Below are 22836 nucleotides of genomic sequence, written 5' to 3' on the forward strand. Positions count from 1 at the left end.
GTGGGTACCCAATATAAAAAGTGTATATAAAACTAGTCTCTCCCTAACTAGTCAAAAAAAAAATTCAAAAAAAAAAGTCCACTACCACGTCATCAGTGATTTTTTTTTAATTTTTCTAATTTTTTTCGGCTAGTTAGGTGGAGACCTTAATTATATACATTTTTTGTGAAGTTGCCCCTGGCGGGGCCCTTTAAATGAATGAGATATTGATAAATTAGAAAATTTCTCACGGTTCTCGTTTTAAGAAAGTTCTCATTTGAGCAAGTGCCTATATAGATAATTATAATGTATTCGAGCAAAAAATGATATGTAATATTAATATTGATGATCTTGATTTATCTTATGTCCTAGATGTGCAATATTATTTTTATATGATAATATATATTTTTCTAAAATAAGAACATATTTTGAAATAATTTTTACATTTGATGACAATTTTCAATTAATATCCCTCTAAAATATTTGAAAAAAAAACTTCTTCAAAAATACTTATATTTCTCCTTTCTATCAAAAATATATTATTTATACTATTCACAGTGAATGAATATTTATATAAATAAAATTTCTTCATCGCCATCCAATTAATTTGATTTGACAAGGCTAATCATAACACTCAAAAAATTTAGAAAAGTATTCATAATTTCAAATTTATTTTGAAAATACGATCGAATTTGTGATTGATATTACGATTTAATTGACTTGTAAGTATTTTTTCGAAGTCACAACCGAGGTTGATAATTAATTTTCCGATTATTGGAATTGCAAATGAGATTTTACTGTATTTTTTAAATAATTTCTTTATTTTATATATTTTCAGAAAACTTAAAAGTTACTTTTAGCAATTCCTCATTAAATATTCATTACTCAGAAATATTTGGTCCGGTACATAACGTAAATCAATTGATTTCAGAATTCACAGTGAAAGAGATACAGATTGTTCGTAAGCATACACATGTCACGCAAACTCATTCATTGGGCGGATCATCTCATCGTCACTGTCGGCACTCCAATTCATACCAGACCAAGTTAGGTTTACATTACTCCCCGTCTCGATTTTAGTTATCGGTTTGATTTTCGCGTATTTTAAAGTACTATATATAAAATATAAAATCACGACGGAGATAATAATAAAAATAATGAATTACTAATAGGAGTTGGAACTCCTGAGTGATTGAACGAGTTGTGTGATTGAACAGATTAGAAAAGAGATGGATTGGAGTCTTCACCAGCGAGTTGAGTCATGGATCAGAGAGCAAAGAACGAAGATTAGCTGGGCCGTGAAATGGCCTGTGGTTGTGATCAATTGGCCCTGGACCAATGGGCAGCAACAGAGGAAGCGGATCAAGGAGGAGTTTGAGAAGAGGAAGAGGCAGCTCGTCAAATTGTGTCACGCTGTTAAGGCGGATTCGCTTTCGGATTTGCAGGATATTTTGTGCTGCTTGCTGCTTTCCGAGTGCGTTTATAAGGTCGCCTTTCACCTCTTTGTGATTAATTTTTAAGTCGGTTTTTTTATGTGTTTAAGTGTAGTGTGAATTTGAATTATGAGTTTTATGTTGATAGGGAGTGTTTATTGGGATTTCATGTTATGATTGCTTAAGTTTATACTGTTTAAGTGTGAATCTAGGTTTGATGAAGATTGAAACTGGATTTTATATAAATGATGCCAGTTTGCTCTAGATATGAGAAATGAGGATTTGCGCAATGCCTTTTCGTGTTGCATTGTATTTTAAATTGTGGTTCAGTATGCATTATGCAGGATACCAGCCTATAATCTAAGATACTTGGGAGAATAAATGATATGAGAAATAAGGATTTGCGCAATGTCTTTTCGTGATGCATTGTATTGTTGATTCTATTTTATACTTTTGTTTTGAAAAAGAAAGATGGGTTTTTATTTCGAGTATTAAGGATGTTGGGGTAGAGTTTTAGGCTAACCATTTTGGATTGAGATACTTAATGGTATGTGCAAAGGGATTTATCTACACGTATTTCAGAGAAAATAGGAATAGAGGAGCTTCTTGTGTCTGGGAGACGTTTTCCAGGAAGCATATGTCAACACATGTGAGATCTTGGTTGATGGCATGAGGAGCTAGGCAAATTCTGGGGCACAGGGAGGACATTGTATGAAGTTGGGCAAATCCTGGGGCACAGGGAGGACATGGTATGAAGTTAGGCATGAAAGCCTTAATCCCTGATGAGGATATAGACTCTTAGATATGAGTTCCAAGAGATGATAGAGCAAAGAAATTGAGGATGTTGAGGTGGACTTATTGTTGAAGTTGGGGGTCGTTGCACAAAGCAACATATCTAGTTTTCTGAGTAGCGACTAACCTAGACCATACTCTATGAGTGGGATATATTAGGTATTTAGGTCTGTTTGATTTGCTGTAGCATTATTATATATTGGATATATATAATAAGATGAGCTTGTGTTTATCTTAATCCATTTTGTAGCTTGTGTTAGCTTGCCTGAATCCATTTATATTAAAAGTAGATTGATTGGTTCAAAGTTAAATTTGCTCTAATATATTTTCTTTGCCTGATAGAGACCTGACACTGAACTGCTTCGATCTGTGAACAAATTCAAGGCCGACTTTGGGAGTCAAATTGTTTCTATTGAGCGTGTTCAACCTTCTTCAGATCATGTTCCTCACAGGTGTTTACTTGATTATTAACTCATGTATAGGTATTCAGTTAATTTTCTACTCAATGTCAGTACTTGTCAAACTTCAACATGTGTTTTTTCTGCTTATATCACCCCCATCAAGTTAGTCCATGCATTACCAAGTTCAAATTTTTCTCAATTAAAAAAATCGAATATAGTTAGTCTATAACGCAACATGGCGATTAAATATAGAAACTCTCTCACATATTTTCATACTACTGGGTTTGAAGTACAATATCGAATGTGCCAATTATTTCAATGGGAGTTGTTATACTGGAAAGCACCATGTCTTCGTTGACGAGGATACTGTATCTAAAGCTGCTGAGATTTAACGTGCTTGCTATTATGCATGTTCCTGTGCACAGCGTTTAAAAGTAGTACAGTTGTACTCCTTGTCTTGTATTGAACTTCTGTTCATCTACCTCTAGGTATTTATTGGCTGAGGCAGGGGACACACTATATGCTTCTTTTATTGGAACCAAGCAGTACAAGTAAGTTTGCAATGTAAAAGAAATTTTAGCATTCTTTTGTCCTCTAATCTCACTATATTTTCTTCCTTTTTATGTTTCTATTTATAAAGGGATGTCATGGTTGATGCAAACATACTTCAAGGTGCCATATTTCATGAAGATGATGAAGATCATGATGGGTCTAAAACTTCTGAATCTGTTGAGGTGGATAATCAAAATAAAAATGCTGCTGATACGAATATCCACGGAGTGAGGCAACTAAAATCCTCTGTTAAACCAGCTGCTCATCGGGTAATAGCACAACATAATTTTTTCAATATCTCCGAACTATGACACGTCCTGAATGGTCTGTGTATTTAATGATACTAGTGATTAGAATATTCTCAGTACTGCAAATACAAAAACTAAAATGTTACGAATTTCCCTAGGGGTTCATGGCTCGTGCCAAAGGGATACCGGCGCTGGAGTTATATAGGCTGGCCCAGAAAAAAAAGAGAAAACTTGTGCTTTGTGGGCATTCACTCGGTGGAGCTGTAAGTTAGACTAGTTTGCTTCTTCTTTTGTATTTCTTAATACTTGAATGTTTTTAATAATATTTTTTCACTGTCCAGGTTGCTGTTTTGGCTACACTAGCTATTTTAAGGGTCATTGCAGCTTCCTCTTCAACAAAAGAATATGAGAAGGTCCAGGTCAAGTGTATCACATTTTCCCAGCCTCCAGTAGGAAATGCTGCCTTACGAGAGTAGATTCCCTATCCCATCTTTGTGGATTATACACTTTAATCAGATATGAAACTATAAATATTAATGCCACTTTGTCGTTTTTTGTTTGTCCAGCTATGTTAACAGAAAAGATTGGCAACAGTACTTTAAGACTTACTGCATTCCTGAAGATCTTGTACCCCGTATACTATCCCCTGCATACTTTCATCACTACAATACGCAAACACCTACAGTTCGTGCTAATGGTGATGATGAAACCTCTTCTGTTTTATTACCAAAAAGTGATGATAAATTGGATAGCAAAAAACCAGAAAAACTAAGAGAATCTAATGGAGAGCAGTTAGTACTGGGTATGGGCCCTCTGCAGAGCTCCTTTTGGAGACTTTCAAAGCTTGTACCAATAGAGGCCGTTAGAAGACATATATATAGGTTTAAAGAGAAATCCGAAGATCCTACAGAAATGTCCTTTTCTATTGATCCTTCTCGAGCATCTTCCATTGAAGATGTGGTGGCTGCACCACAATCTCTCGAGATCCAAGAAGATTCTGATGGAATTTCTCTGACACCCATTTCTGAAAAGAATAGAGAGGGAAGTAAAACTGAAAGGTCATCTGGGAAAAATTATAGAGCTGGAGGGGATATTAGAACATGGCGTAGAGTGCCATATCTGCCTTCATATGTACCTTTTGGACAGGTAGTTACTCTGTAAGCCTGTCTTTTTATTTTTCTTGAATTATATATAGGAGCTTTTACATTCAAGTTATGGTTATCCAGAGCAATGTGAATGTGTGACAATGAAGTTTGAAATGAGAAAAGCTTCCGCTGCATATATACTGTCACTATAAATAAATAATTTGGAATTCATCTATAAAAATAAATGTGTTTACCAGTGAGACTGAAATGCTATCTAACTGTACCAGCTTTACTTATTGGGGAGCTCGTCGGTGGAGGCACTGTCTGGTGCAGAATATTCAAAGTTGACATCGGTCTGTTTTCTTTGGCTTTGTTACGCTTTAGAGTTTTATTATTTGCATGTGTCATTGTGATTCTGCTTTCTCATAAGTAAACTAGTTACTCTGACTACATTAAAGCTACTCTGCATATCAACGGTTTACACCTCTAATATTGTTTGCTTTCTTTTGGCAAAGACATGCTCAGGTTAAATCAGTAATATCCGAATTAAGGGAACGGTTACAGTCACATTCAATGAGATCATACAGATCGAGATTTCAGAGGTATGTATGTACAAGTAATTCTTTAGTCACGTATACTGCAAGGGAACAACATAACCTAAGCAAAATTACAGGGTTGCAGTCAGATGTCTTGTTCTTTTTTCAATGATCTGCAGTATCTTACTTTTGCAGTATTCTCTTCTAATACACAGTACCCGTCCAATTAGTCTGCCTGTTCGGTTGAATTGCTTATATATTAGTTTGCGGTTTGATTATCCTAACAGGTGTTGGTCTTCGTAAGTTTTATAAAGTATGATAATCCTCTATATTTCACTTTTAATGTCTGAAGACATTTGGTGGTTGTTAATTGAACATGAAGAAACTTAATAGCATATGGTATAAAATCGATCCATAGTGGTGCCAAGACACCCCTGGGGCCCATAGATCACCACCTCTGTTAATATGTACAGTGCTATCTTTTTTAATTAGATAGATGACCCTTTTGTATAAGTACTTTTATCGTTTGAGTTTTAGCTTGCTACAACTAGGAAAAGGGCATGAGGCAAGACATAGTCAACCTTGTCTATAGACATCATAAATTTTTTGCTTCTTTAATTATAAAAAAATGTTTATAATACATTTACCAAATTTGATATATGCCTTCAGTTATGCATGTTGGTAACGCCTATATGGTTGTATTGTCATACAAAATTAGATAAAATTAATAAGCTGATCTATATCCAAGGTCGGTTATGGCTTGCCACATATTCCTTTTTCCTTGCACTTATATGCTTTTAATAGTCTTCAGGTATTTTATGTGCTTTTTTTTTTTTTATATATTTTTGGAACTATGGATCGAGATGACTACATTAAAATCTTCTCTGATGTTCATTTTTTAATTGGCAAATTTCTCACAGAAGCTTTGTTCAAGTCATTCATCTCGTAATAATTCAAAAAAATATTTTTGGGTCCAAGTAACTTGGGGGGCATGAAGTGTATCTCAAGTTTCAAACATTATCGAAGTATTAGTCTTGTTTGTATTGTATTATAATCCTGAGTAATTGATTTATTATTCATCGCCAGTGAATGTAATAGCATGTTGCATGTACTTTTATGAGGTCCCTATCTTTGTTTTCAGTATTCATATCTAGCCACGAGTTCTAAATGTCATGGGTGATTTCTGGTTTCAGAATCTTTGATGTTTGCATGAATGATAGTTTTTCAACTTTTCTGGGGATAGATCAGCTACAGCAATTTCCTCAGCTACAGAAATGGATAGGTAGTTCTGTTGCTGGTAGTGTTGAGCTTGGGCATATTGTGGAGTCTCCTGTCATTCGCACAGCAACTTCTGTTGCTCCTCTAGGATGGAATGGTATTCCTGGTGATAAGAATTCCGATGCTTTGAAAGTTGATATTACTGGTATTAGGTTGCATCTCTGTTCGCTGGTCCAAGCTCGAGTGAATGGTATCTGGTACTATTGCTTGTCCCCTTTCAATATTAATTCATCAACAATATAGTTGATTGGTTAATTGAAATCAGGAAGTTACTTCTATGAGGATATTAATGAACAAGACTTGTTTCCTCATAAATCGCTTGTTTTCTGTTCAACATATTGGTTTTAATAGTTGGATAGGCTTATTTTGAAGCTACTTGCTTTATTATCAATATGTAGCACTAATACGAGTGTGTGTATACAGAATTAAAGCTTGCACCTCGATGAGAGTGTTGACTTATTCCATAGACTTGGATAGCTACTGGAAGTCGAGAGAAATATATATATATAAATAATAGTGCTAAGGTCCTCAAACGTTAGTATGGATATTGACTTGTAAATCTTTTGATTGTAGTATGAATACAAGTAACCAAATTATTCAAGATTGGACAGTTTAATGTTGTCTTATATGCTAGACTTGTCAGTGTATGTCACTATTGAATAAACACTTACATGGAATAACCTTTTCTTTCATGTATTATTGCTGCAAACCATTGTTTAATGTTAAAATGGTAATGGATACTTTATCTAAAGATGATCGGCGTGTTGTGTATCTTATTTTGACAATTAGTGGAGTGCAAAGGGAAGAATTAGACAAAATAGCTCATATCTAATTAATCAATTTTTTTTTCACTATTTTTTTTGTAGTTCATTCCATCTCACATATAAATATAACTATACTATACTATTAAAGCTGAATAAGAGTTCTTTAGTGCTTTTTCGGTTTGTCCTTTGGGTCGGGTTGAAGTGATACAAGTATGGACTTAATAGATTCTGAAATAATATGAAATAGTTTGATTAGTTTAATAGGCTGGGTTAGGATTAATGAAAATAAGAACTATTAAGCTATGATCTAAAATAGTATATATACATAAATTATAAAAAAAGACTTCTGTTGAAACAAGATTATATGTCGTATAAAAAATATATCTAGGCTTAAACGTAAGGCTAATTTAAAGAAATAACGGGATATTTTTTTTATATAAAACACCCATGAAATACATGTATACTTGCTCAATAATTTTTTAATAGGGAGTATTATTTTGGGTTTGTCAACCAGCGGATGACTATTAAACCGGCTAGTCAATTGATTGTTTTAAAACTTCGTGTGCTTGCCTTAACTCACCATTTTACAAACATGCTAATGAGACAATTATGCTGGGGGTGATTAATGTTATCAGTTTAGATCGAGAACCTGTATTATGATTTACCTCAAATGCCAATTATCATCTCTGCTGATAACTCCTGCACAATCATATAAGAATAATCAAGTTATTTACTTTCATACATACTACATATATATACTTCAGCTGCTGCATAGGTTAAACCATTGACTCTATCAACTGCAGTTCATATGACTGTTCTGTCTGTCATGCATCAATATTTTCCTTATCTTATTTAGGTGCTCAACCACTGTGGAATCTTTTCCTCCTGAACCAACTTGTACTACTAATCATCATGAACTGAAGCCAGATATACAAAGCATAAGGATATTGGTAGGGCCTCCTCTAAAACGGCCTCCAAAGAACCAGAGGTTGATCGATTCATTATTATCAAAATTTTCTTCAGCTGATTCAAATTCTACCAATCTAAGAAGTGACCAGAATATCCGTGCATCTCATTTAGGGAAGATCATCTGCCCTCAAGGTTTAGATGATGTTGTTGTCTTTTGTACTACTGATTTTTCAACCATCTTTAAAGAGGTCCATGTTAGAACTCGCAGGGTGCAACTCATTGGTCTTGAGGTATTCATGCTCATAGATTCATGAATTATTAGACCTAAATGATTTATATTTTTATTATTTATGTGTAGAAGGCATAACTTAGTGGTGGTGTAGGGTGCTGGTAAAACTTCTCTTCTCAAGGCAATACTGGCCAAGGGCAGGCTTCCCGCTGCTGCTCGTGCTGAAGATGCACATACGGAAATTGTTGAAGAAGGTGTTTCTGGTGGTCTGTGCTACTCAGATTCAGCAGGAATAAATCTGCAGGTCCATTTATTATCATATCTTATATGTATACTCTATGGTTTGGTTTGTCGTATAGTGTTTTACTATGTCTCCCGAATTACTTTAAGTATCTTCCATGCTTTGCAGTATCATTTTATGCAGAAGTCTCTCATATAATCCTTCTTTGGGATTCATCAATGTCTATACCTCTGCATTCTTTAACGATCGCAAATTTTCGAAATTGGAAGTGTGTATTATTACTTTAATTTTCTTTATATAAATTTCATCCATTTGTATTCTTCCTACAATTGGAATGCTCTCCATATCACATACATTTTTAGCAATGGCAAATAGTTAACTTCTTTTCTTTCTTCCTTATTTCTAAAATTAATCCTGTTTATTAGTTAAAAATTTTGTTTTTTGTTTGTAATGCAGGATCTGAGTAAGGAGGTCTCTTCTTTCAGGGATAAGCTATGGTTGGGAGTTCGCGATCTTAGTAAAAAAATAGACTGTATTGTTCTTGTGCATAATCTATCTCATCAAATTCCACGATGCAGTCATGCAAATGCACAGGAACAACCGGCGCTCTCCCTTCTACTAGATGAGGCCAAAGCACTTGGAGTCCCTTGGATTTTGGCAATAACTAATAAATTTTCTTTAAATGCGCATCAGCAAAAAGCAGCAGTGGACGCTATCCTACAAGCATACCAAGCATCTCCCAGTAGAACTGAAATTATTAATTCATGTTCATATGTTGTACCCAGTGTTGCAAATACTACACCGTCCGGACTTTCTACTGAGAGAGATTCTGATGCCAAGTTGGCTGCTCTGAATCTTATTTTTGCTCCAATAAATTTGGTTCGTAAGCCTTTTCAAAAGAAATCGGCCAGCCTTCCTGTTGAGGGCGTGAGCGCTCTTTGTCGGATTGTTAAACGTGTTCTTCGGGACCACGAGGAAGCTGCTTTGCAGGTAAGAGTCAGGCATACTATCGAAGTCATGTTAATTCTATGCACAAGACATAAGTTATGAAATTCTATGAAAGATAGCTCGGCCAGAAGCTGAACAAGTTTAGAACCTTTTTCAATTAAAAATATAAAATTATTTGTTGTTTAAAAAAGCCAAACTGTCGATGCAGTGTTGTTGTGATATACGTGTCAGTTATTAATATTATTCTCTCTCATCTCATCAAACTAAGAGGTTCAGACTTAAGACATTTCTTCACACTTCCGATTTCCAAACTCATGAATTTGTTGGGATACTGATGCAAAAGTAATCTGCCATTTTTAGGTGCTTATTAAGTTATTATCATTGTTGTCTGGAATTGGTTTGATTTGTTGGAAATCAAAGGTCGATTTTTTATTATTTTTTTAAAACCTATTGAAGGAACTTGCTAGAGATAGACTTTTGTTGGAGTCTGCCCGGGAACATGCAGTTGCTGCGGATGCAATTCGGGAAGCACAGGCGAGGGCTAATTCTTTGACTGCGGCAGCAGTGGGGGGTTCTCTTGGTGCTGGTCTTGGCATTGTTATGGCTATTGCTCTGGGTGCTGCATCTGCCTTGAGAAAACCATGATCTTTTTGCTCCGTAGCCTTGAGGGAAATTGCTTCTAATCTTAACTAGTTTCTATGCAGGCGTGGACTATGTCAGCTCTAATGCTGAATCTGTGTGGTTATAATCACAAGTTATAACCACTTCTAATAGTGATAGTGTATTTTTAGGTTGTAATCTACCATTTTTTTTTTTCATTTAATTCTTCTAGATTTCTATAGAGTGGAGTATTCCAACTCTTTTTAAGTATCCTGTATATATATATGTACAATTTTGGTAAAGTTTATTATCTCTGTGAAGACGTCGCAAGACACTGTATTGTACTATCAATATACTTATATAAAGAAGAAGCGAGGGGCGTGTAGGTGGCGCCTCTCATATCTTTCTGTTCTATTTTTCTAATTTTCTGGAATTTTTGGATGAAAAATATCAAAAATTAGAACTACCTTTTTTAGTTTCGGGTATATTAGAAGGAAGTTTCAGAATATGATTTTGTATCAGATTATTTATGGAATATAGTAACCTGAAAGTTTTAATATGATTTTGTTTCAGATTATTTAATTATTGGAAAGAGTAGCACACAAGTTTCTCTGATTTTGTATCACATCAATATATATATATATATAAAGGAGGATGCGCGCGTCTCTAGTATTGTTCGATTCAGTCTTCTGAATTTTCTTGAATTTCGGAGAGAAAAGATAATTATAATTCAAAAAATCAGGTCCAAGAATTCTAAAATTAATACAACTCTTTTCTTATCGAATTCTAAAGATGATACAGTTCTTTTCTTATTTGGTATTTCTTATTAAATTCTAAAGATGATACAATAGTATTTCTTATAGAATTCTAACGATGATACAATTCTTTTCTTATTTAGTAATTCTAAAAGAAATAGGATTATATTTATTCAAACTAATAATAATAGATAAAATACAATTTATATTTAAGTTATGTAAAGTAATATATACAATTCTTATTTTCGATAATATATAATATATTGAAGATATGTTTAACGGGAACACGACTGAAAATAACTTTTATGGAATTATAATATTATTTCGTATCAAAATTTATAAAAAAAGATTATTTATTAGTATTGTGTTTAAGGGGAGGACGGCCCAAATTAATTTTTACCTAAATAATAATATTTTTTTATTAGTATTATGTTTGACGGGAAAGTAGCTAAAACAATATTTTGTCTAAATTTATAAAAAATTCATAACGCCGTGTTCGATTCAGTCTTCTGATTTTTCTTAAATTTCGGAGAGAAAATATAGCTATAATTCAAAAAATCAGGTTCAAGAATTCTAAAAGTAATACAACTCTTTTCTTATCGAATTCTAAGGATGATACAATTCTTTTCTTATTTAGTATTTCTTATTGAATTCTAAAGATGAGACAATTATTTTCTTATTTAGTAATCCTAATAGAAATAGGATTATATTTATTCAAACTAACAAAATCATAGATAAAATACAATTTATATTTAAGATTTGTAAGGTAATACGTACAATTGTTATTATCGATTTAGTCTTATAATTTTCTTAAATTTCGAATAGAAAATAAAGGATTGTAAAGATAATAATCATTAAAAAAAACTGATAGCAACAAAAATTATAACCATAAAAGAATAATAATTTTTAACTAATATATAGGCATCAAAAAATAAAAATAATTAACAAATAAAATAATATATAAAAAATAGGAATCATATATTAATTTTATGATAATGTAAATGGGTCTTGATTAGTATTGTGTTTGACGGGCACGGGAAGCGGCCCAAACTAATTTTTATCTAAATAATAATAAATTTTCTATTAGTATTATGTTTGACGGGAAAGTCGCTAAATTGTTTTTTATAAAAGAATAATAATTTTTAATTAATAAATAGGAATCAAAATATAAAAATAATTAACAAATAAAATAATATATAAAAAATAGGTATCATATATTGATTTTATGATAATGTAAATGGTTCTTGATTAGTATTTCGTTTGACGGGCACGGGAGGCGGCCCAAACTAATTTTTATCCAAATAATAATAAATTTTCTATTAGTATTATGTTTGACGGTAAAGTCGCTAAAATAATTTTTTATCTATGTTATAATATAATTTTTTTGTTACACAATTCAAAATAATCTTTAATTTTGTCATAATTAGAATAATTTTTATTAGTATTGTGTTTGACAGTAAAACGACTCAAACTAATATCTAAATTATAATGTTTTGTTATAAGTATTGTGTTAGACAAGAGAACGGCTCAAACTAATTTTGATCTAAATTATAATATTTAATTTATCATAAAAATAATAATTATGGATTAATATTGTCTTTGACGGGAGGGGGGTTCGAACTAATTTTATTATTAGTATTGATTGTGTATGACAGGATGATCACTTAAACAAATTTTTATATCAATTATAATATTTTTTATTTGTGATATGTTTAATGGAAAGATGACTCAAAATAATTTTTATCCTATTGTAATTCTGATTCATATCAAAATTTATCACGCCGCCGCGAAGCGCGGCTTTTTTCACTAGTTATTTATGTAATATAGTAACTTGAAAGTTTTAATATGATTTTGTTTCAGATTATTTAATTATGGGAAAGAGTAGCACACAAGTCTCTCTGATTTTGTATCAGATTATTTATGGAATATAATAATCTGAAAGTTTTAATATGATTTTGTTTCAAATTATTTAATATTGAAAAAAAGTAGCACACAAGTCTCTCTGAATTTGTATCAGATTATTTATGGAATATAGTAGCTTGAAAGTTTTAATATGATTTTGTTTCAGATTATTTAATTATAGGAAAGAGTAGCACCCAAGTCTCTCTGCACCTATAAATACCCTTATAGATCGTAGGGTTTTGAATCATCTAAACACAACCTCCTCTCTCTCAATATCACAACCTTACCTCTCTCTGGGGATAATTCTCTTACTCGATTTCTAACTCGGCGGTGTCGTTCTTCTGTAACGATAAGTGAAGGCTGTGTATTAAAAAAAGAGTCGACAAAATCCAAACACGGGAAAAGAATATAGTCTTGACATGATATTGATGGATGATATCAATAAATTAACTAGTGATGTATGTTTGTTGGTTATTTTTTTATAATATTTGTTTTGTTTATCGGACATGTTTGTTGTTTTTAATTTTTATATGATTCATTTTGTATATAGGAAAAAATTATTCAAGCATTATCTGTTTGTTTTTATTCTACAAATATTAATATTGAATCATTAATATAATTTTTATAGGCCGCCGCAACGCGCGGCTTCTCAACTAGTTGTATATGTGAAAGCATGGGGAAATTGAATCCAAGAACTGATATTTTGTAGCTAGGTTACACCTCCAGCTAGGGGTGAGCATCGGTCGGTTTGGACGGTTTTGAGGTCTGAACCAAACCATAATTATCGGTTTTCCAAAACCTCAATCCGAAACCAAACCGTTAAGTTAAAAAACCGAACCAAACCAATCCGTTTGAAACGGTTTGGTTCAGATTGGTTTCGGTTAAAACCGCTTATTATCAATATAACAAATTCATCAACAAAATTAAACTTGAAATTGCAAAACAAGAATTGAAAGTTTGAAATATAATATGAATTTGTATATTAGATTTTAATTTATATTATAAAAAAGATATTAAATTATAAGAGCTTGTAAAATATAAGGAGAGGGAGAAAGATGATAAAAATGTAATCTTATACTTTTATTTAAAAAAAAACAAAAATATAATACATACAAATTAGTATATCAATATTCTTTAAAAAATATGAATAATAGTTTTATATGTTTTATTTTTCACATATTTTGTAGAATATAATTTTATTATCAATTTATTATTCACACATGTAAATTATTATTTTATTATATATATATATATATATATTCGGTTCGGTTTGGTTATATCGGTCGGTTTGGAGGTAAAAACCGAAACCAAACCAAAAAAATTCGGTGTTTTAAATTTCAAACCGTAACCAAACCAAACCGTTAATAAACCGTAAAAATCGGTTTGGACGGTTTGGATCGGCCGGTTTAGATCGGTTTGGAGAATTCTTGCTCACCCCTACCTCCAGCCTTGTGTTTAAAAATGTATCATGTAGATGCAACAAAGTATTAGTTTGCGTTGACATGCTGCCCGAAAACGATCAGCTGAACAAATTTCTGCAGATACAGCTTGCCCATTCGATCATATGCATATCCAATACTCCCTCACTTTTTATTCAATCGTTTTAAAGAAGTTAATACTTTACCAATATATTGTATTGTTTTTTTAATGGATTAACATATTTAATACTTAATTTACCATATAAAGTGGATATGGACAAGAGTTTTGATACCGAGAGAGCAGGAGGAAGGGTGGTCGCAATGAATGATACGAAAATGGGAAATGTGGCCACGAGCACACAATGGACAGATTGAATGGAGTAATAGTTGCCCGGTTAGCATTAGGTGGGTAGTCTTCTGCTCATATCAAGTGCAGACGAAGCAAAGCACGATGATTCTATTGCTGTAGATGTCGCACAATATCCCACAGAATCATAATATAAGGATGTGCAATAAGCTTCGGTCATGATAATGCAAAGGCTTGCACGTAACAACTTGCAAGCCGCTCGTATTTGGTTCAACTAATAAAATGCAGAGCTACACAGTTATTGGCATCAAACTACACATTTAGTATCTTATTTTCTCATATTAATTATCCATGTCAAACTGTTCCCACAGGAAAATGCAAAAAGAAACTAAACAATAAATTAATTAATTCGTAAATGTTTGAAAAGGACTCTCAAACAAGCAACTTCAAATGCCGAATGATAACAAATTAAGAGCAGGTATGTATTTGCTTCATCACTCATTATCTGGAACAGCAGGCACTCCAGCTCTGCTTTGAGCCAGCTCCATTGTTAACTAATGTGACTCGATTCACAGATAACTCAGCCTTGTAGGAATCTGAGTTTAGGACTTTTCGGCTAATGTTATTGTAGATATCCCGAATAACAATCTCAAAAGCAGTGTTAACATTAGTAGCATCTAATGCAGATGTCTCAATGAAAAACAGCCCTTCCTCCTCCGCTAAGGTTTTACCCTCCTCCACACTTACATCTCTGATATCTTCCAAATCACACTTGTTTCCAACAAGCATTCTTGCCACCGTAGTATCACAATGAGCTGTATGGTTAATGCAACAAATATGAGTTAATCAGGCACAAGGCAGGTTATTAATTGTCATATCAAGTAGATCCAAAAACAAGACACCAAATCTACTCAGGCAGAATTAAGTATGAACAGTGTCCAAATTATGAACTCAATACTACAAAGAGCACTATTAACCCTTAGGCAACCATAAAAAAGACACCATAAGGAGCAGACATTGTGATTAGCTAAATGAGAGGTAGAAACTCAATAATTCTGATGTTAACAGACGCTGTCTCGTTTAAGAGCTTGTAGCAAACATAGTAATAACTTTAACATAACTCATTAGACTTCAATGCTCAACTCAAGTTTGCAGTTGTGCTATTTCCCCATTTGTATTCGGCTATGTGCACAAGATTATTTACTCTAAACATGGTTATCATTAGCAATATCACCGGTTATACCACTGCATCGGATTTCGACTAAACATTGCAGAACTTGAAACTTGAATAATCTTCTTTTCCCTTTTAAGAAGATAAACTACACTCGAGAAAACTTGATTCATAAATTGACAGTTCTATGTTGGGCCGATAGACTACATTGGAAAGTAAGCAAGTATCACATGAATGACATACAGTAATGAAGATGCAACATCCACTAGATAGAAAAAGTAACCTACTAGGGGCCACTAATTGACATCTTCCACCAAAATTCTAAAAAAGCCAACAATAGAAATTTCAATCAACAAATTTGCGCAGAATCAATAGAAACTAATCTAAACCCATGTCAGAGAATCAAATTGCATAGCTGATAGAAAAATTTTTTAAGAACTCTACAATAAGGAGGGTGAGAGAGGGGGTGAGAGAGAGAGAGGGAGAGAGAGAGAGAGAGAGAGAGAGAGAGAGAGAGAGAGAGAGAGAGAGAGATTACTATTGAGCTCATCAAGCCATCGTCTGATACTCTCAAAAGTGGGTCTCCTCGTAATATCATAAACCAAAAGAGCACCAAAAGCACCTCTATAATAAGCAGAAGTAACCGCTCTAAAACGCTCCTGGCCAGCAGTATCCCACACTTGGGCCTTGACTTCCTTGCCATCAACTTGAACAACCTGGGTCTGAAACTCAACCCCAATAGTAGCCTTGGAGTTCTGATCAAACTCATCTCTGGCAAATCTCGAGAGCAAATTAGATTTGCCCACAGCAGAGTCCCCTATCACCACTATCTTGAACAGATACTCCTCTCCTTCCCCTGTTTCATCCATTGTGAGATTTGTTGGGAAGTGTGAAGATGGATTGGGGAATGTATATATACAAGTTTATATAAGTATGTAATGATTTGGGGAGGTTTCTCTTTGCAGCTGCAGAGACTAACTGCGCAATTACCGGCCTATTTTACATACTCATAACATGTCTGCATGTCTTTTTAGGCCCATTTTTCTAATGTAAATCATCATAATTTCGTATCTTTCTGGATTTATTTAAATTAAAATAAAACTTGGACATACATATAATATTTATTACACCAGATGTCAGGACTGCGGAATTTTGTTCAACCGCACAACTATGATATATTAGATTGGAATTTTAATTGATTGTTTTTAGTCATGAATTTTAATGAATTGTATGTGATTTTGATTTTGTGATAAAATGTCAGGATTTAAGCGCAATATTTCAAAATTTCATAGATTTTGGTGGGATTTCAAAAAATTTAAAATATACCGAAAAATGTCACAAAATTCATAATTTTATGAAATCCAAATAAAACTCCAACAGCATTTGAATACTATCAAATTTCAATGGATCTCCAACAATCCCGATCGAATACCCTCACATTTCATTATGAAAAAAAATACTTTAAAATTCCAAAATATAATATCGAGTCGGATTCGAGTTTTGAGATGAAATATGTACCGTAGCCCACTGAACGGGGCGTTATTACCATTTATTCTTGATTTATTTTTGGTAGGTAAATATTAAAAGTTTTTTATGGTGCTGATAAATTAATGGTTGCCAACTACTATTACTTTAATTATGTTAATTTGAGGTCCCAAACATGAAACCAGAAATTTAAGGAAAGAAAAGCAAGGCGTGAATATCGTGTCAGACTGTCAGTAGCACAGCTAGGGCTCCAAGGCCTTTGCCTCGGGAATGGGCTAATAGCTATTTAGGCTGGCCCAAAAGTTAAGCCCGTGAGCCGACATAAATTATTTTGGTCCTCCAGAAAAAACTACTCATAAGTACTACTATTTTTCAACTTTAGAGTTTAGAATTAGGGACGGGCGCGGGGGCACTTCGGGGTCGGGGAGTGCTATCCCCGACCCCGATTCCCGAATTCAATATCCGTCCCCGATCCCGCCCCGAACTCCGAACGGGGAACGGGGATCCCCGCAGGGATTCGGGGAATTTTAATTTTTAATAAAAAAATAATAACCTTATAATATATAATATATTTTTAATAAAAAACAAACTACTAACTCCTAATATATTAATAATATAATATTGTTTTGTATTTTCAATATCAAATCATATTAAAATTGATTTATAATATAAATAAATGACAATTTAAAATATATTATATTACAATATATTTATTATCAATCAATAAAAATAATGATCATTTTTTAATTTTAATTATATTATAAAAGTTAACTATTTTTAATAATATATTTAGTATAATATATATAAATATATTATTATTTATATATATACACAATCGGGGTCGGAGATCGGGGCGGGGAGACACCAATCCGCGACCCCACCCCGATCCCCGAATTTTTTATAATACTTTCCCCGATCCCCACCCCCGAAAAATTTCCGTTCGGGTCGGGGATCGGATCGGGATCGGGATCGAGGTCCATCCCTATTGAGAATAGTCACGGGCACGAGAATATTATTCGCTTCCAGAAGCTAATTTTCTAATTTTATGGGTCCTACCCACTCAAGTCAACCTCTTGATTTGGTCGTGAGGACAAGTAAGTCCACTATATCGGCCTGTGGGCTCATGGACTGTGGTGCTTCTGTTGTTTCATTACAAAAAGTCTACTTTTTCAATTAATAATATCCGCACTTCTTTTAAAAAAACAGAATCGAACTTTAATACCGTCCACAATTAATAATATCAATTTTGAATTAATTAAAATATTTGATCATAATGTTTATCAAATATATTAAAATAATATCATGATAATTAAATTATAAAATATATAAAATTAGTTTCAGAAAATATATAACGATTAACCCATATTTATAAATTAATATCAATTAATTCAACAATTAATTCATCAAATTGACGATTTTTAGAACCCCGTCTAACATGAATTCTTCTATAAATAAATAACCACAGTTGTTGGAGCAGCCTGCATGAAAGCTAAAAGATGAAGAAGAATGTGCTCTACTCTATAGTTTTCTTGCTTTTTCTCTGTACAAGCAGAACAGCTTCAGAAAGTGCTGATTCTGTGGGAAATTTCTGCAATAACAGCAAAAATATAAGTAGCTCCACGGTTTCAGCCAATGTGCAAAGCCTATTAGCTCAACTAGTTGAGACCACAGCTAGAAATGGCTTCGCCTCATTATCCTACGGCAAAGGAGATAACACTGTCTATGGTTTAGCACAATGCAGAGGTGATGTGAGCAGCAAAGACTGCTCAGATTGCGTGCAAGACGCAGCCAAAAAGATCGGTAAGGCTTGTCCGAACCAGGCGGATGCAAGGATATGGTATGATTATTGCTTCCTAAGGTATGACACGAGGGATTTTCGCGGTGAGGTGGATACAGTTGGGATTTTATATGCCAATGTGGAGGATGTTAAGGATCCCGAATATTTCAAGCAGAAGCTTAGTTCAATTTTTAACAAGACGAATTCGGATGCCTTGGTGCCTAGTAACAAAGGGCTTGGCAAGGCAGAGTCGAAAATATCAACATTTGTGACACTTTATGCCCTGGTGCAGTGCACCAGGGACTTGCCAGAGAGGGGTTGTGCGCGGTGCCTCACCACTGCTCTTACTAATTTTGATGGTTTCTGCGACAACAAGAAAGGGTGTCGGGTTTTGTATAGCAGTTGTTTTGTCCGCTATGAGGAGTATCCGTTTTACTTCCCTCTTGAAACGCAGAATTCCAACATGTCAAATTATGTATCAAAAGTTTCTAGGCCTTGATAACTGATATGTATAAGTGTAATTGTAGCTCTGGAGAAACTTCTATATATTATTTCACTTGAGTAGTATCTTATTCAGTATTTACAGTATAGACTTGAAGCGGATAATTACATTAGGATCATCAGTTGCAGGCTTTGCCAAAGCTCCGCGGAAAAGGAATGACATCTCTGACATCATTGAGGCCAGTGGCCTGTAGAACTAGGAGGTCGAACACAAGACTGAAGCCGGAGGTTCTGGCAGTACCATGCCTGCGAAGATCCAAGTACCACTCATACTGATTCTTCGGTAAGTTCAACTCTTTGATCCTGAAATATAACGCTAAATCATCAGGCTACAAAATCATGCGTAGAATTACTATTGATGTTAAATAAAATGAGGTGAAATGACTAACAATAAATATCGTCTTACCTTGACTCTAACATATTGAAACGCTCCTCGTTTTGACTACCTCTGATCAGAGTTCCGACCTGCAGATAATTGATTCTTGATTCAGAAACGGATGAAGCTGTATACGCTGAATCTTGTCAAGAACTATGTGCTCAAAGCTTACCTTTGGTACAATCAAATCAAAAGCTGCAGCTGTTTTCCCGTCATCATTCACTCGCACATAAAATGGCTTATGCTCTTTCGGGTAATTGTATATAATCACTGGTCTTTTGTAGATCTCATCAGCTATATAACTGTCAATAACCAGGAGAGGTTCTTAAAATCTGACCTTAGGGGAATGCCATAATGTGCATAATGTTTACTATTATGTATATGTATAGCGCAAATGTGCATTTTGAGTTACCATTGAAGCTCTTCACTTAGGGGAATGCCATGGTCAATCTTTACATCAAATTTCCTTCCAGTATCCTGATTGGAACAGTAAAAGAAATAGTGGCTAATTAGAATATTCTGTTGCATGTCTGTAACATTTAAGCGATAATTCTCTAATAGATATTACCTTCTTTAGATTATTAATAGCCTCTGCATAGGAAATTTTTTCGAATGAACCTACAGCTATGGACTGAAGGCGGTCCAGAATAGTACTGTCCAGTCTTTTCGAGACAAACATTAGATCTTCAGAACAGTGTTCCAGAACCCATGCACAGAGAAACTTCAGAACGTCAGTAGCACAATTCACGGCATCCTGGAAGTTTCACACATCAATTGGAAACTGTCATTGGCCAGTTCATCATTTAACGTTATTATTTTCATCAAATGACACTAGATGTTAATAAACAGAGTACCTCTAATTGTGAGAATGCCATTTCAAGCTCGACCATTGACATCTCGGGTAAGGACTTTTTAGACTCTGATCTTTCTGCACGAAATCTAGGGCCGAATGAGTAAACATTTCCTAGGGCACATGCATAGCTCTCCAAATGAAGACGGCCAGACACCGTTGAATAAGTTTCACAAGGAAAGAAATCATTTGAAACATTAGGTTCATTGGTCTTAGCATTAGCATGATCAGCCCTTAATCTTTCTCTGGCTTCTAATTGATGAGCCAAATCATCCGTTTTGCGGATATCCTGAAGTGCAGCAGCAACAGCTTCCTTATTGCTACCAGTCCTCATGAGTTCTTCAACTTGTCTATGTTTCTCCGCAATAGAAGCCTTAACAGACCGAAGAGTGACACTTGCTGCGTCATCCATACTAATGGGATTCTTCATCTTAGTCTGATGTCCCGAAAGGGTTGTCACATAAAACTTCTCACTTGATCCTTCAGAATCTGTTGCAGTAATTATCGGCACCTCAACATTGAGGAACCGATTGTTGTGGAAGAATGTGCGAGTTGCATGACTCAGTGCATTACGAATTCTCATAACGGATGCCACCTTCACAATAATATTTAACAATTCAATAAGAAAACCATTTGGGAGAGTTAAGCAATTGCAGTATGACACAGTACACAGAAAAACAAGATTACTGCAGTATACCGTGGTTGTTCTAGCTCTGAAGTGTGCATGATCCCTCAATTCATCCACTGGTATACGCTTCCTTGATAAAGGGTACTTAGCATGATCAACTGTTCCTACATGTAAGATTCTCTCTGCTTTGAGCTCGATTACACGTTTCCCCTTTACAGATGACTGCTGCAATATGCCTTCAACTAGTACACACGTTCCGGTGAACATTATCTGGCTTGGAGGGACAAGAGAGGAGTGCACCACAATCTAGAATTTCAAAAAAAACAAAACGAACAATAAATTTAGCGACAGACAATTGGTATACTGTAGTAGATAGATAGCAAAACATCTGGAATGTACCTGAAGAGTTTGCACACATGAACCATCGCTGATTTGCAGGTATACGATCTTAGGTTGTGGGAGTTTAGCCATGAAGGGATGCAGCTTGTCGTGAACATTATTACCTTGTCCTCCAAAGACTTTGATGATTGTCCGAAGAAATGGTATGCGTGATTGAATAACTTCAGCACATGTAAAATCTGTGGGAGTCCCAGCATTCACAAGTGCATCTGAAGTTTTAACAGGTTCTTCTTTTGTGAGTTCCTTAGAGGACTTAACCCAGCCTCCAATCACAAGCCTTTCACCAGCCAATCCAAGGCCATTATCATTACGGTTTAGTATGGTTTTCAAGATGACTCTGCTGGAATATCTAGAAGGAGCAGTCACTGGCATTTTAGCGACAGCCGGTTGTTCTTGCCCTTCTGGCTGACGCTGATCAACCAAATGCTCTTGCTGATCAGAGGCCATTTGTTTGAGATAGAGAAATGATGAATAACACACAAGACTAAAGATATGAAATAAGTTGAGTCGATGAAAATCGGTTTGAGTGTATAATTTGGGATTGGTAATCGGAATTCAGGTCATACTTATAGTGTGTATGCATGTGTAATGGAAGTTTGAGGGTGAAGAAAAGGGGTGGTCTGAGGCAAATGCTAACACAAAGGAAGAGGAGCAAGTAAGAAACCAAGGGGTTTGGTATTGTTTACAAGGTTGGCATTCGCGGGAGTTTCCACACTCAAAAAGCTATGTGCCCGCTTAATGTACCATGCATATCGTGAAATTACTTGTTTTTCTAAAATCTCAAGATGTTTCCGATTTTTTATTGTTGTTAACACGTAAATTGTCTTTTAAATAACTAGATGAAGTTATATATATTAAATAGGCTGACTTGATGATCACAAGAAATATATATTCCCTTAATAATATCCTGCTTTTTGTTCATCAAGGAATTTGTCATAGGTATTGTAGATGGATACTGTTCCAACAAGGCAGGCATAATTTCACATGAATAAGCCTATGCATTTAGTGTAAAGAATGTGGAAACAGGAAAAGAATAACACAATCAGGTAACAACATGAAACTTCCAATGTAATTTAAGCATTCAAGTAAGGAACTAAGGTGAAACAGGTAAAATCATTCAGGGGTTTTTCCGACTTTCTTCTAGCATTTTCATCGTATACACTTTATTCAATATGCTGAAAAGCTGAGTATCTCTGGCAGATTGGTAACAAATAGATAACTTCTCCGGCCAACTACTCCTGTAACATTACCCAGAAAAACCAAATTTAAAGA

At 34.4% G+C, this 22836-nt stretch overlaps 4 protein-coding genes across 6 annotated transcripts; 2 read left to right on the forward strand and 2 right to left on the reverse strand.

The window, feature by feature from the left end:
- The first annotated feature begins 882 nt into the window (after positions 1–882).
- LOC108204471 (uncharacterized) lies at positions 883–10407 on the forward strand. Of its 3 annotated transcripts, none has more exons than XM_064086212.1 (15): positions 883–1025; positions 1197–1466; positions 2547–2656; positions 3094–3156; positions 3246–3426; positions 3564–3668; positions 3747–3877; positions 3972–4551; positions 4778–4843; positions 5016–5092; positions 6220–6501; positions 7925–8267; positions 8361–8510; positions 8904–9437; positions 9852–10407. In XM_064086212.1, the coding sequence occupies exons 2-15, from the start codon at positions 1209–1211 to the stop codon at positions 10038–10040; spliced, it is 3069 nt and encodes a 1022-aa protein (XP_063942282.1). In that variant the 5' UTR covers positions 883–1025; positions 1197–1208; the 3' UTR covers positions 10041–10407. The 3 variants fall into 3 exon arrangements, with proteins under 3 accessions (XP_063942282.1, XP_017229421.1, XP_063942283.1); XM_017373932.2 differs by having other exon boundaries at positions 884–1030; XM_064086213.1 differs by lacking the exons at positions 883–1025; positions 1197–1466 and having other exon boundaries at positions 2578–2686.
- Positions 10408–14696: 4289 nt separating this feature from the next.
- LOC108204737 (ras-related protein RABA5b) lies at positions 14697–16572 on the reverse strand. The gene is made up of 2 exons (XM_017374319.2): positions 16087–16572; positions 14697–15192 (listed from the first exon to the last, which is right to left on the reverse strand). Exons 1-2 carry the CDS (start codon positions 16415–16417, stop codon positions 14879–14881), a joined length of 645 nt encoding a protein of 214 aa, XP_017229808.1. The 5' UTR covers positions 16418–16572; the 3' UTR covers positions 14697–14878.
- Positions 16573–18497: 1925 nt separating this feature from the next.
- Positions 18498–19377, forward strand: LOC108204736 (cysteine-rich repeat secretory protein 55). Its single transcript, XM_017374318.2, has one exon. The coding sequence runs from the start codon at positions 18530–18532 to the stop codon at positions 19307–19309; it is 780 nt and encodes a 259-aa protein (XP_017229807.1). The 5' UTR covers positions 18498–18529; the 3' UTR covers positions 19310–19377.
- On the reverse strand, positions 19319–22193 carry LOC108204734 (asparagine--tRNA ligase, cytoplasmic 2). Its single transcript, XM_017374316.2, has 8 exons — positions 21565–22193; positions 21235–21471; positions 20542–21132; positions 20256–20441; positions 20100–20164; positions 19860–19989; positions 19718–19776; positions 19319–19614 (listed from the first exon to the last, which is right to left on the reverse strand). Exons 1-8 carry the CDS (start codon positions 22009–22011, stop codon positions 19431–19433), a joined length of 1899 nt encoding a protein of 632 aa, XP_017229805.1. The 5' UTR covers positions 22012–22193; the 3' UTR covers positions 19319–19430.
- Between the last annotated feature and the right edge of the window lie 643 nt (positions 22194–22836).

The sequence above is a fragment of the Daucus carota genome, chromosome 1 (assembly GCF_001625215.2).
Source record: "Daucus carota subsp. sativus chromosome 1, DH1 v3.0, whole genome shotgun sequence".
In the NCBI taxonomy this organism is placed as follows: domain Eukaryota; kingdom Viridiplantae; phylum Streptophyta; class Magnoliopsida; order Apiales; family Apiaceae; genus Daucus; species Daucus carota.